Source organism: Vulpes vulpes, chromosome 3 (genome assembly GCF_048418805.1).
Source record: "Vulpes vulpes isolate BD-2025 chromosome 3, VulVul3, whole genome shotgun sequence".
NCBI lineage: Eukaryota > Metazoa > Chordata > Mammalia > Carnivora > Canidae > Vulpes > Vulpes vulpes.
Genome location: NC_132782.1, coordinates 83,528,840 through 83,542,290, shown reverse-complemented (window position 1 = coordinate 83,542,290; position 13,451 = coordinate 83,528,840). Strand labels below are relative to the sequence as shown.

Genomic DNA, 13,451 nt, shown 5'->3' with positions numbered 1-13,451 from the left:
CACCACGTGACGCGGACGCGGGGCCGCGGGGCCGCCCCCTCCGCTGCCGCGGCCGCCTCTGCAGCCGCCGCCGCCGCTCCCTCCGTAGCCCCGGTCCCCGGCGACCCGCACGGCCTAGCGCCCGCCCCGCCTGCCCAGTGGGGAGCCCGGGCGCCCGCCGCCCCCGAAATTACCCCCCCGGCACGTGACCCGAGGCCTGGCTCGTCACGTGACGCAGGGCCTGCAGCGGGCCGGGGTGGGGGGTGGGGTCCCCGGGGCACTCCTCGCCTGCCCCCCGGCTGCTCCCAGCACGTGACGCGCGACCGTCGCGACGGAGGCCGCCGTAGGTGGCATCGCAGGGCTCGCCTCTCCAGTCGGTTTCCTCCAGGAAGCCCACCTGGATTGAAGGAGACAGCATACGATCCAGAGGTGTGTTAATTAGAAGTCCTGGGATATATAAAATAAGTGAGGAACTAATGATTTGGAAAGTGTCCGAAGCAGCACTGGCTAATGAGACCCAGAGTTTCCATCTGGCTCCGCCACTGACTACTAGCTTCTAGACCCCGGGGGCAAAGCAGTTGATGGAGCCTCAGTTTCACTTTTAGGTCAGGTGTTACGCTGTTCTCCGCCCCACCCCCGACCTCCACCCCACTCCATTCCCCGAGTGCTGGAAGAACTAAAATAGGTGAATGTGAAAGACGGTGAAGAGAGAAATTATTATGCAAATATGAGTAGATTGACACCTCCTTTGTTTAAAAAAGGGGTTTTCACGAAAGATTTTTCCAAGTCCCTGAACTTTTTAGGGTGAAAGGTTTTTTGTTTTGTTTTGTTTTTTATCCCCTGTGTATTTTCACCTTTTTGGCGGGGTAGGGGGGGCTGGTTATTCAGAATGTATACTGTACTTTCTGGCTTCCTAAAACAGCTGTTAGCAAACACAGTGTAATCCTCAGGACGGAGAAAGCTAAAGTGGGACATAGAACTTGAGTGTCTTGTGTTGTGCCAGAATGGAGCGCAGACCTCAGGAGCTACCAGAAGGCCCTTTGTTCCCGCACCAGTGTTCCCCAGGCTTCTCTGTCCTAGCAGTTTTAGTGTCTGTGTTTTTTTTTTTTTTTCCCAGTTCCCTTCACTTTCATGCAGTCAGGATTTCTTAGTGCTGTTAGTCTCCCCCGCTTGCTGCGAGGCTGGAAAATAGCAATTGTTTAAAGCAAGGGCTCCTGTGCAGATTTCATTCATTACTGCCTGTGGCCTTGGAAATAATCTGTTCCGTCTCTGGATTGTCTGGTAAAGCATTTAACACACTGTTTGGCACAGGGCAAGTACTCCACAAATGTTAGCTGACTGGGGGGAGGGGGGGGCTTCTGGTTTTACAGGAGTACAGGAGAGAGGATATTCAGTTGTGAACATGAACACTGTATAAAAATGTATCGACAGAATCCAGGCTTGGGTGAGAATTCTTCACTTAAAGCTTATAAGCTTATGACAGTTTTTCTGTTACAAACTGTTGTTGCTTTTTTTTTTTTTTTTTACTTTTCTAGATTGTGTCCTGGGTGATGGAAGTTCCCAGCAGCCAAATCTCTGAATGAGTAAGGTCTCAGCATGTCTCGATTATTAATTTAGCAAATATGAGATCACGCATTTTTGGTATAGGGGAAAGGGGGGGGGGAATGTCTGTGGAATGCCATCTGTAGGGCATGGTGGGGCCCTGTGCTAAGCTGGAAGGAAGGCACTTGGGTAGGTTTAGGAAGAGTGGGGGTCAGCTATACAATAGTCACATTCCTGGCTAATGGGAAAAGAGCACCTGAATCCCTAGTTGGGTGAGAAGGGAAGTGAAACTTCAGCTGAGGGCTTTGAATGCTAACATGAACATGTGTTTGATCTGAAAGTAGCACCCACTAGATGCTGTCTGCCAAGGAGCACATGCTGGACTCTAGGGTACAGGGTTGGAGCGATCACCAAGGGTTCCTTGTGTTCCAGCTTGTGACCCTGGCCCAGTAATCTCCTCCAACTGTAGAGCTGGGGAAAATGTTGCTGCTGCTCCTGTTGCTGAAGACACTGTGGAATTTGAATCTGTGAAGTGTACCTCTTTGAGAAAGAATATTGAAATCAGAACAGTGCATCTCCCATATGGAATGAAAAAGAGAATTAGGAAAAAAAGACTCAGACCTAAAATATTTTTGTTTATTCCGGTGCTATGCTGTTAAATGTCTTGGTCTGTGTTTTAAATTGTTGGGCTTTTTGGGGCTGGATGGCTCAGTGGTTGAGCGTCTGCCTTTGGCTCAGGTCATGATCCTGGGGTCCTGGGATGAAGTCCCCCATCAGGCTCTCTGCAGGGAGCCTGCTTCTAACCTCTGCCTATGTCTCTTCCTCTTTCTGTGTCTCTTATGAATAAATAAATAAAATCTTAAAAAAAAAAAAAAAGGTGGACTTTTGGGCACCTGGGTGGCTCAGTGGTTGTCTGCCTTTGACTTAGGTCATGATCCCAGGGTCGTGAGATACAGTCCCACATCAGGTTCCCTGCAGGAAGCCTGTTTCTCCCTCTGCCTAAATCTGACTCTCCTTCTTTGTCTCTCATCAATAAATAAATAATATCTTTTAAAAAATAAAAATAAATTGGCGGGTTTTTGAACTGAAGAGAAAGATTTGGTTAGGTGATTAATCAAGATGAAAGGGAGGTCTGAAGTCTAAACAGCCAAGCACTGCCTTTTTTCCTAATGGCAGATTCCTCTGTAGTGTTTGCCTAAAACAAAATGCAGAAAGATAAGTACCATCTTATTGTCAAATCAGTTTATTACAGTGCCTGGTTTCACTCACCTAAATCATGAACCATTCTACATTATCTGGATGTCAACATTTAGAAAACATTCTTCAGATCTCATGAAAAGACACACTTCTTGAGTAATAGAGTGATAGTTCGTTTTTGGGTTTTTTTAAATAGTTCATTTAACAATTTTTTTTTAGGGACACCTGGGTGGCTCAGTGGTTGAGTTGTCTGCCTTTGGCTCAGATCATGAATCTGGGGTCCTGGGATCTAGTCCCACATCAGGCTCCCCTCAGGGAGCCTGCTTCTCTCTCATGAATAAGTAAAATCTTAAAAAAATAATAATTAAAAATAATAATTAAAAAATAATAATGAATAATAATTAAAAAATAATAAAAAAATTTAAATATTTATTTGAGACAGAGAACACGAGAGGGGGGGAGGAGGGGCAGAGGGAGAGGAAGAGGGAGAAGCAGATTCCTCACTCAACAGGGAGCCCTGAGGCTGGATCCCAGGACCCCAGTATCATGACCTGAGCCGAAAGCAGACAGCTTAACCAACTGAGCCACCCAGGCATCCCTGGAGAGACAGTTCATAAACTGTTTATTCTTAATTATCACACAAAATGGGCCTCAAAATGAATTTATTGCATTCAGAATTACTTTCTGCCACCAGCTCAGTTTTCCCGTCTACCAAATATAACAGCTTGTCAGGTTATCCGTGACCAGCACGTTCCTGAATCCAGTGATCCATTATCTTATGTGGCCTATCAGCTGCATATGACACAGCTGGTCACTCCCTCCTCCAGGAAATGCTTTCTTCACCTAGTTTCCAGGACACCATACTCGCTGGGTTTTCCTCTTACCTCACCAGCTACTCCTGAGTCTTTTGCAGGTTCCTCCTTTCTTCCTGCACTCACAGGGCTTGGGCCTTCCAGACCTCTCTGTTGTAACCGGAGGGACTGCACAGTCTATGAGCCCTACTGCTAAACATTCCTAGCTCAGGTTAGCCACTGCTTCCTTTGGAAAACCTTAGATCTCCCCAAGGTCATATTGGCTATTCCTCCAAGGGACTCCACCGAATCCTGTACATGCTCCCCATTTAGCACAGGTCACTATTTTGCTCATCTCATTTGCCTTCCACACAAAACTGTGAGCTGTTTAGCATGATATTCTGTGATGTAACTAGTATTCCAACAGCCTACCAAGTCTTCTTGATCCGCCTTTTATTGCTGAGAACTCTTCCGTGATATGGATGTGCCATTATGTTTAACTATTCACCCACTGAAAGGCACCTGGGGTGTTTCCACTTTGGAGCTAGTACAAATAAAACTGCTGTAGGAAAAAAAAAAAAAACTGCTGTAGACATTTGTGAATGGGTTTTAAAATACCTTTGAGTGCTCTTGCTGGGTCATAGGCTGACTGTGTGCTTAATTTAATTTAATTTTTTTTTAAAGATTTTATTTATTTACTCATGAGAGACACACAGAGAGAGAGAGAGAGAGAGAGAGAGAGAGGCAGAGACACAGGCAGAGGGAGAAGCAGGCTCCACGCAGAGAGCCTGACGTGGGACTCGATCCCCGGTCTCCAGGATCACACCCTGGGCTGAAGGCAGCACTAAACCGCTGAGCCACCGGGACTGCCCTGTGTGGTTAATTTTGGAATAAATTGCCAAACTATTTTCCAGAGTGGCTAGACCATTTAACATTCCCACAAGTAGTGTGTGATACATCAGTTTCCCTGCATTCTCATCAATACTTGGTAGTGTCAAGACTTTTTCTTGCAGACATTCTAATAGGCATGTAATGGTACCTGACCATAGTTTTAATTTGGGTTTCCTTAATAACAACATTGAATATCTCATATGCCATCCTTATACTTTCTTTGCCAAAATCTTTGTTCAAGACTTTTGCCCATTTTCTAATCAGGTTATTTTTTTTTTTTTTAACTCTTGAGTTTAGAGAGTTCTATTCTGGATACAAGTCTTTTGTCTGGTAAGTAATTTGCAAATATTTTTTCCCAGTCTATGGCTTCCCTTTTCATTATATGAATGTACTCTTTTGCAGAGTGAAAGTTTTTTATTTCCCCCTTTTTGCCACATTATGAGATATAATTGATAAAATATCATTTTTTTCTTTTTTAAAAAAAGATTTTATCTATTTTTTAATGTCTATTTATTCATAAGAGACAGAGAGAAGCAGAGACATAGGCAGAGGGAGAAGCTGGCTCCCTGCAGGGAGCCCAATGCAGGACTCATCCCAGGACCCAGGATCAGGACCTGAGCCTGACAGTGAGCCAAGGGCAGACACTCAATGACTGAGCCACCCAGGTGCCCCTCAAATTTTTTCTTTAATAGTTTGTGCTTTTGGAGTTGTGTCTAAGAATTCTTCACCTGACTCTATGTTCATGTTCATGAAGATTTTTTTCCCTAAATTTTCATCTAAAAGTTTTATGATTCTACATTTTTATTTAGACCTACCATCCATTTTGTATTAAGTTTTTGTATAGGGTTAAAGTTCGATTCTTGTATTTATCCAGTAGTCTCAGAACCACTTGCTGAAAAGACTTACTCTTTCCCTCTTTCAACTGCGTTTGCACCTTTGTCTGGCTGTATTTGTGCAAATCTATTTTGGGTTCTCTATTCCATCTTATTGATTTGTGTGTTTATCCTTCGGCAGATACCACACTGTCTGGATATTGTGTTTATGTAGTAGTAAGTCTTAAAGTCAGGTAGCACAGTTCCAACTTTTTCAAAATTTCCCTTGCCCTTAAAAAAAAAAAAATTTCCCTTGCCCTTCCATACCAACTTTACAATAACGTTGTCTATACCTACAGAAATTCTTGCTGGGATTTTCATAGGAATTGCCTTAAACCCAGAGTTCAGTTCGGAGACAATTGGTATCTTTACTATGTTCAGTCTTCAATACATGGACCTCTCTTCTTTAATTTAGATTTGAGTTCTTCATCAGGATTTTGTAGGTTTTTTTGTTTTGTTTTGTTTAGGATTTTATTTATTTATTCATGAGGGACACAGAGAGAGGCAGAGACCTAGGCAGAGGGAGAAGCAGGCTCCCTGCGGGAAGCCTGATACAAGACTGATCCCAGGAACCAGGGATCATGACCTGAGCCAAAGGCAGATGCTCAACCACTGAGACACCCAGGTGCCCCAGGATTTTGTAGGTTTGTTTTTTTTTAATATTATTTATTTATCCATGAGAGACACGGAGAGAGGCAGAGACACAGGCAGAGGGAGAAGCAGGCTCCATGCAGGGACTCGATCCCGGGACTCCAGGATCATACCCTGGGCTGAAGGCAGGCGCTAAACCACTGAGCCACTCAGGAATCCCCGGATTTTGTAGTTTTCAACTACGTATAGATTCTATACGTGTTTTGTCAGACTTAGACTTAATACTTCTCCCTCCTCCTCTCCTCCTCCCCATTCCCCGCCCCCATTATAAATAGCATTGTATTTTAAATTTCAGTTTCCAATTGTATCTATACATGGTTGATTTTTTTTTTTTTAATTTTTATTTATTTATGATAGTCACAGAGAGAGAGAGAGAGGCAGAGACACAGGCAGAGGGAGAAGCAGGCTCCATGCACTGGGAGCCTGATATGGGATTCGATCCCGGGTCTCCAGGATCACGCCCTGGGCCAAAGGCAGGTGCCAAACCGCTGCGCCACCCAGGGATCCCTACATGGTTGATTTTTGTATGTTAATCTTGTATCTTGCTAAACCTGCTAAATTCATTTATTAATTATATGAGTTCTTTGTAGATTCCTCAAAACTTTTTATGTATACAATCATGCCATCAGCAAATAGAGACTGTTTTTATTTCTTCCTTTCCAATCTTTTCTTTGCCTTATTGTATTGGCTAGAACTTTACCAATTGGAGTGGTGATAGATGACATCCTTGCCTTATTACCCGATTTTAAGAAAAAGGTTTCTAGTCTTATAGCATGAAGTATGATTGTCTGTTAAAGATGCTCTTTAACAGGTTGAGGAAGTTCCTTCTACTCTTTGCTGAAAGTCTTTCTCATAAATGGATACTAAATGTTAAATTTTTTTTTCTGCATTGATTGGTATTATATACATGGTCTTGCTTAGCTTGTTCATATGATAAATGAAAGTATTTTTCATATATTGAACCAGCCCGAATCTTTTTTGTTTTTTTAAATTTTATTTATTCATGAGAGACACAGAGAGAGGCAGAGACTTTGGCAGAGGGAGGAGCAGGTCCCATGCAGGGAGCCCCATGTGGAATTCGAACCCAGGACCGCAGGATCATGCCCTGAGCCAAAGGCAGATGCTCAACTGCTGAGCCACCCAGGCATCCTAGCCTGGATCTTTGGAGTAAACTCTACTTGGTCATTGTTTATAATTCTTTTTAAATACTGCTGGATTCAGTTTGGTAGAATCTTATAGAGGATTTTTGCATCTTTGTTCATGAGAAATATTGGTCTGTAGTTTTCTTTTATATAACCTTTGTCTGGTTTTGGTCTTATAAAATCATTTAGGAAATGTTCCTTCCTCTTCTATAGAGAAGAGATTGTGTAGAATTTGTGTGGAGTTTTGTTTTTTGTTTTTTCTTATAATTCACCAGTTAAATCATGTGAACCTAGATATTTTTCTAAAGATTTTTAAAAACTAGGACTGTAATTACTTTAATAGTTACAGGACTATTCAGATGATCTATTTCATCTCAGGTAAGTTCTGTAGGTTGTGGTTACCTAGGAAATCGGTCCATTTCATCTAGGTTGCTAAATTTGTGTATATAGAATTTGTACAGGCACATTTTTATTGCACTTTATAGATACTGCGTTTTTCACAAATTGGAGGTTTGTGGCAACCCTGTCTGTTAACACCACTTTTCCAACAGCATTTGCTTACTTCTGTGTGTGTCATTTTGGTTAATTCTCTTGAAATTTCAAACTTCTTGTATTTGTTATGGTGTTCAGTGATTACAACTTACTGAAAGCTCAGACGATGGTTAGCATTTTTCAGCAATTAAGTATTTTTAGATTAAGATATATACTTTCTTGATATAATGCCATTGCAAACTTAAAAGACTACAGTATGGTGTAAACATAAATTTTATATATACAGAGAAACCAGAAATATTTGACTCACTTTATTGTTTGTTTTTTAAAGATTTTATGTTTTTATTCATGAGAGACAGAGAGAGAGAGAGAGAGAGAGAGAGGCCCAGACACAGGCAGAGGAAGAAACAGGCTCCACGCAGGAAGCCTGACATGGGACTCAATTCCGGGACCCCAGGATCACACCCTGGACTGAACGTGCCGCTAAACCACTGAGCCACCTGGGATGCCCCTATTGTTTGTTGTTGTTGTTGTTGTTTTTAAGATTTTATTTATTTATTCATGAGAGATACAGAGAGGCAGAGACATAGGCAGAGGGAGAAGCAGGCTTCATGCAGGAAGCCTGATGTGGGACTCGATCCTCAGACTCCAGGATCATGATTTGAGCCAAAGGCAGACACTCAACCACTCAGGCATCTCTGACTCACTTTATTGTAATATTCACTTTATTGCAGTCATCTGGAACTCAACCCACAAAATCTCCAAGCCATGCCTGTATTATTCTCTAAGTATTCTTTGCATAGGAGGATCTTTAGTGCTATCCCCACTTTTGGTTCTGGTAATCATAATTTGAGTCTTTTTTTTTTTTAAGATTTTATTTATTTGTTCATGAGAGACACAGAGAGAGGCAGAAACACAGAGGGAGAAGCAGGCTCCCTGTGGGGAGCCCGATGAGGGATGATCCTAGACTCTGGGATTGCTACCTGAGCCAAAGGCAGACTCCGGATCAGAGGATAGAGTATACAGCTCAACCACTGAGCCAGCTAGGTGCCCCGAGTCTTCCTTTTTTTTTAAGATTTTATTTTTAAGTAATCTCTATACCCAACGTGGGGCTTGAACTTACAACCCCCACAATTAAGAGCTGCATGCTCTACTGACTGAGCCAGCCAGACACTGCACGTTTTCCTTCTTTTGTTCTTGCTTTGCAGTCTTGTTAGATACATACCAACTTTACTGATCTTTTCAAACAACCAGCTTTTTTTTTTTAATTTTTAAATTTATTTATGATAGTCACACACAGAGAGAGAGAGAGAGAGGCAGAGACAGGCAGAGGGAGAAGCAGGCTCCATGCACCGGGAGCCCGACGTGGGATTCGATCCCGGGTCTGCAGGATTGCGCCCTGGGCCAAAGGCAGGCGCCAAGCCGCTGTGCCACCCAGGGATCCCACAAACAGCTTTTATATTGAGTTTCTCTATTGTTTTTGTGTTCGGTTTTATTGATTTTTGTTTTTTATTATTCCCTCACTTCTCTTCCCTTTGACTTTATTTGACTCTTCATTTTCTAGTTCCTTGAGGTGGAAGCTTAAATTATGTTTCTATTAAAACTTTCAGGGGCACCTGGGTGGCTCAGCGGTTTAATGCCTGCCTTTGGCCCAGAGCGTGATCCTGGAGTCCCAGGATCGAGTCCCACATCGGGCTTCCTGCATGGAGCCTGCTTCTCCCTCTGCCTATGTCTCTGCCTCTCTACCTCTCTGTGTCTCTCATGAATAAATAAAAATCTTAAAAAAAAAAAAAAAAAAAAAAAGAAGTCTACCTTTGGCTCAGGTCATGCTCTCAGGATCCTGGGATTGCCCCACTTCCTGCTCCCCACTCTGCCAGGGCCTTCTCCCTCTCCCTGCTGCTCCTCCTGCTTGTGCTCTCTCTTCTGTCAAACACTGTAAAGAAAAATTTAAAAACTTTCGTTCAGTGTCCCCAGAATACTCACTGGTTCTCTGAAAAACTGTTTATCCATCAACTCAACCTAAAAGTCACTTTTGAGGCAAAATAGGGTTGTAGCCAGCCTTTCCTCCTCACCCCCACATAAACCCCCAAACTTGGTATTAATGAAATAATCTGAAACTAAAAGGAGAACAACAGGATTTAAATGGTGCTGGTAGAGAAGTCCTCAGGAACCTGATCCCCCCTCCAACCTCCAGTCCAACAGGGTCATAACAATGCCAATTCACATGTGTAGGCTTACAGTTTACAAAACTATATTGGGTTTCACAGTTGCAAAACAGGAATTATCATCCCCATCTGACTGTTGGGGCAACTCAAGCAGAGTAGTCCTAGGTTCCCAATGCAGGTCTAACTCATTTTTGAAGGGAAGTCTCCAAAAGCTGTACCAAGCTGGTCACAAGAAACCCCTCCGTATTGGCCGAGGAGCCACGAACCCCCCAGGCACCGCCCCATCCTGCCCGCCAGGGGGCGCACATCCTCGCTGGCGGGAGAGGGGCAGAGGCCGATGAACTCCCTGGTAGGTAGAGGCTGAAGCGTGAGGGTGGGTCAGCGTGCTCTGAGGGAACCCTGAAGGCTGGGCCTACGGCTTAAAGTATGGGTTCCCAAGAGCTGACCTGGCGGTTAGCCCTTGCAAGAGATGGGGAGAGCGCGGGTCCCTGTGACCTACAGGGGAGTCCCAAGGCGGCGTCTTTTGCCGAGGGCGCGGCCCCACCGCTCAATTCCCCACTCAATCTCTGGGCAGCGGGGGGCCCAGGGCGGGAGATCGGCTCTGCCACGCCTCCTCTGACGAGAGGAATTGCGATGGACGCGGGAGTCCACACTTGCCTTCAGGTCCCTTCACCTGCTCTTGAACGCTCAGCCCTCCCCGCCATCTTTGTAAGCCCCTACCCCAAGTCCTCCACGCCCCTACAATAGTCTCTCTTCCTTCCTCCCTTTCAGGACCCCTCCCGTGAGCCAGTAACTTGGACTGGCCTAGAGAAGCTGGCCCTCCCCAGTTTTGACTTAGTATGTGCCTCCTGCCTCCGCGCCCCGCCTGCGTGGCGTACACGTGGTAAAGGAGGTCTGCCAGCGCTCTCGCGTTACTTAAACACATTCCCGCGGTCGCGCGCGCGCCCAGAGGGGCGGGGAGAACAGAGGCCGGGAAGGCGATTCGTAGATCGCGGGGGACGGGCGCGCGTGCGCAGTGCGCAGCGCTTCCAGGAGCTTGGAGCCGTCAGGGCGCCCGCGAACTCGCGATCCTGTAGCGTGGCCGCTTTCCTTCTCTTTCTGGGACCTGAGCGTCCCGGGCTGCGCGGTCAGTCCGGGCGGGTGGGAACAGCGCTTGAGTAGCTCGGCCGGGACCGGGCCGCGTGCTTGGGAAGAGGGGCGGTGGAGGGGCCCGGGGTTGGGGGCGGTGTCCTGAATGAATAGGAACCGGGGTGAGGGAGGTTCGGGAGATTGGGGTGAGTGGGAGGGGACTGAGGCTGGAAGGGAAGAGGCGAGTTGAGTGCGCCCCCTCGTGTCTGCACCTTTTGTCCTGGAAATGGGGTAGGAAAGGCAGCGACGTGGCTGGTCACCTCTCTCTGATCTCCCCTCCCCGCGTCAGGGCACACAGCATGGCTGAAAACCGAGAGCCCCGCGGGGCGGTCGAGGCTGAGCTGGACCCGGTGGAGTATACCCTTCGGAAGCGGCTTCCCCACCGCCTGCCCCGGAGGCCCAATGACATTTATGTCAACATGAAGACTGACTTTAAGGCTCAGCTGGCCCGCTGCCAGAAGCTTCTGGACGGAGGGGCTCGGGGTCAGAACTCATGCAGTGAGATCTACATTCATGGCTTGGGCCTGGCCATCAACCGTGCCATCAACATTGCCCTACAGCTTCAAGCGGGCAGCTTCGGGTCCTTGCAGGTGGCTGCCAATACCTCCACCGTGGAGCTCGTCGATGAGCTGGAACCAGAGACTGACACACGAGAGCCGCTGACCCGCATCCGCAACAACTCGGCCATCCACATCCGTGTCTTCAGGGTTACCCCCAAGTAATCGAAATGAGGGTGGGCACCTTATCCACCCACCCCCACATAGGTAGGCTCAGATATTGGCTCTTCTTGTACTGAATACAGTCATGGATCTTCTACCAGAGCCACGTAAGAAAAACCCTATTACCTTACAGCCCAGAGGACTCTGAATGGAGAAGAATAGTATTGTCTCTTGTTGGGCCCAAGCAGTGGGTCTTCCTGAGTCTGATCTGTAACCATTGTCAGAGACAATAAAAACTACCCAGCTGTGTTAGTATGCAGTCACCCCACTGCCACTGTCTCTCTCCTGTGTAAATTCTGTATGACATGGAAAGGGAGAATAGGACACTTTACAAGTATTTACATACAGGAGGGAACCCCTAGTGTATCCTGCCTTTGCAGAGAGTATAGATAGTACTACAGCTACAGACAGTGTAACAGAACAAACTTTAGTACAAGCAAAAGCCTGAGAATTCCAGTGTTTGCTTTAAACATTTTTGTACTCTCAGAGGAAGGCTGAGTGGATAAGGTGTACACTCTTGCCTGTAAAGTAAAGCTGGGATGGCTGTACACTCAGGAAGCATCAGGCTTTCTGGTGGCGGTTCCCAGGACAAGAAAGGTGAGAATTTGAGGACAAAGGGAGCAAAGACTGGGACCTCCTTTTTGTCAGGCTCTGTGATAGGGACTGACACACCGCTTCACCTGATTCCTGGTCCTTGGGTGTGGGGCCCAAGTTGTCCAGAACCTTTTAGATCCTCCTGGGTGGGCTGCTCTAGTCGGAAAGAAGAGCCTCCAATTACTATGCGCATGGAGTAAGTATATTTTTGTTCGAATACTTGTAGGGAGATCTGATTTCTCCGGTTTATCAAGCTAGAGTCCTCTAAAGCAACGTTTATCAAAGTGGGTGGTGAACCATTTGTGCATCTTTTTTTTTTAAATTTTTTTTAAAATTTATTTATGATAGTCACAGAGAGAGAGAGAGAGGCAGAGACATAGACGGAGGGAGAAGCAGGCTCCATGCACTGGGAGCCCGACGTGGGATTCGATCCCGGGTCTCCAGGATCACGCCCCGGGCCAAAGGCAGGCACTAAACCGCTGCACCACCCAGGGATCCCCCCATTTGTGCATCTTAAAATCAATTTTAAGATTTTATTTATTTCTTCATGAGACACACACGGTGGGGGGAGGGGGGGGCAGGAGCGGGTGGGGGGCAGGCTCCATGCAGGGAGCCTGATGTGGGACTCAGTCCTGGGACTCTAGGATCACACTCTGGGCCAAAGGCAGGCTCTCAACCGCTGAGCCGCCCAGGCATCCCAAGTCCAAGCCTTTTAAAAAGCTTTTTCTCGTTACAAAAATGGGCCTGAAATGGTAGTATTTGCTGGTGCCTTTCAGTTATGTATATAGGTATCCAACACATGTACTAGTTATATAAATTGCATTTTTTTACTGTTTGAATTTTTTTTTTTAAGATTTTATTTATTCATGAGAGACACACAGAGAGAGGCATAGAGGGAGAAGCCCGATAAGGGATTCGATCCCCGGACCCGGGATCACACCCTGAGCTGAAGGCAGATGCTCAACTGCTGAGCCACCCAGGCATCCCATTTTGTGTTTTTTACTGTTGATCAAAGTCCTAAGAGTTTGAAAGCCTCTGATCTAAAAGTAACAGGGTTTTACTCTAGTTTGCTACTGTGGGCCAAGGCCAGGGTTGGGCCCTGGAGATACAAAACCAGTTCAAAAGCCCCTGCCTTCAAGGAGCTCCCCCATTTCATTGGGAAGGTAGGTAACACCCATTTTTGTGAGTGAGTAGGAAGGTGAGTTATGTAAGAAGTAAGAGGAGCCATGATTTGAAAATGTGGGGAGTGAGAGGACTACCTTCCTGCTGGTGTCCAAAATGGCTTCAC

The 13,451-nt window shown here is 46.0% G+C and overlaps 1 protein-coding gene across 3 annotated transcripts; it reads left to right on the top strand.

Annotated features, from left to right (window-relative positions):
* The first annotated feature begins 50 nt into the window (after window positions 1–50).
* POP7 (POP7 homolog, ribonuclease P/MRP subunit) lies at window positions 51–11,837 on the top strand. 3 transcript variants are annotated; one of them, XM_026019657.2, is made up of 3 exons: window positions 51–408; window positions 1,515–1,562; window positions 11,140–11,837. In XM_026019657.2, the coding sequence occupies exon 3, from the start codon at window positions 11,150–11,152 to the stop codon at window positions 11,570–11,572; it is 423 nt and encodes a 140-aa protein (XP_025875442.1). In that variant the 5' UTR covers window positions 51–408; window positions 1,515–1,562; window positions 11,140–11,149; the 3' UTR covers window positions 11,573–11,837. The 3 variants fall into 3 exon arrangements, with proteins under 3 accessions (XP_025875442.1, XP_025875443.1, XP_025875441.1); XM_026019658.2 differs by lacking the exons at window positions 51–408; window positions 1,515–1,562 and adding an exon at window positions 10,493–10,614; XM_026019656.2 differs by lacking the exons at window positions 51–408; window positions 1,515–1,562 and adding an exon at window positions 10,694–10,848.
* The last annotated feature ends 1,614 nt before the right edge of the window (window positions 11,838–13,451 follow it).

What these genes read in the sequence shown, in the direction of transcription:
- POP7 (XM_026019657.2), top strand. Translation starts at nt 11,150, where the DNA reads ATGGCTGAAAACCGAGAGCCCCGCGGGGCGGTCGAGGCTGAGCTGGAC.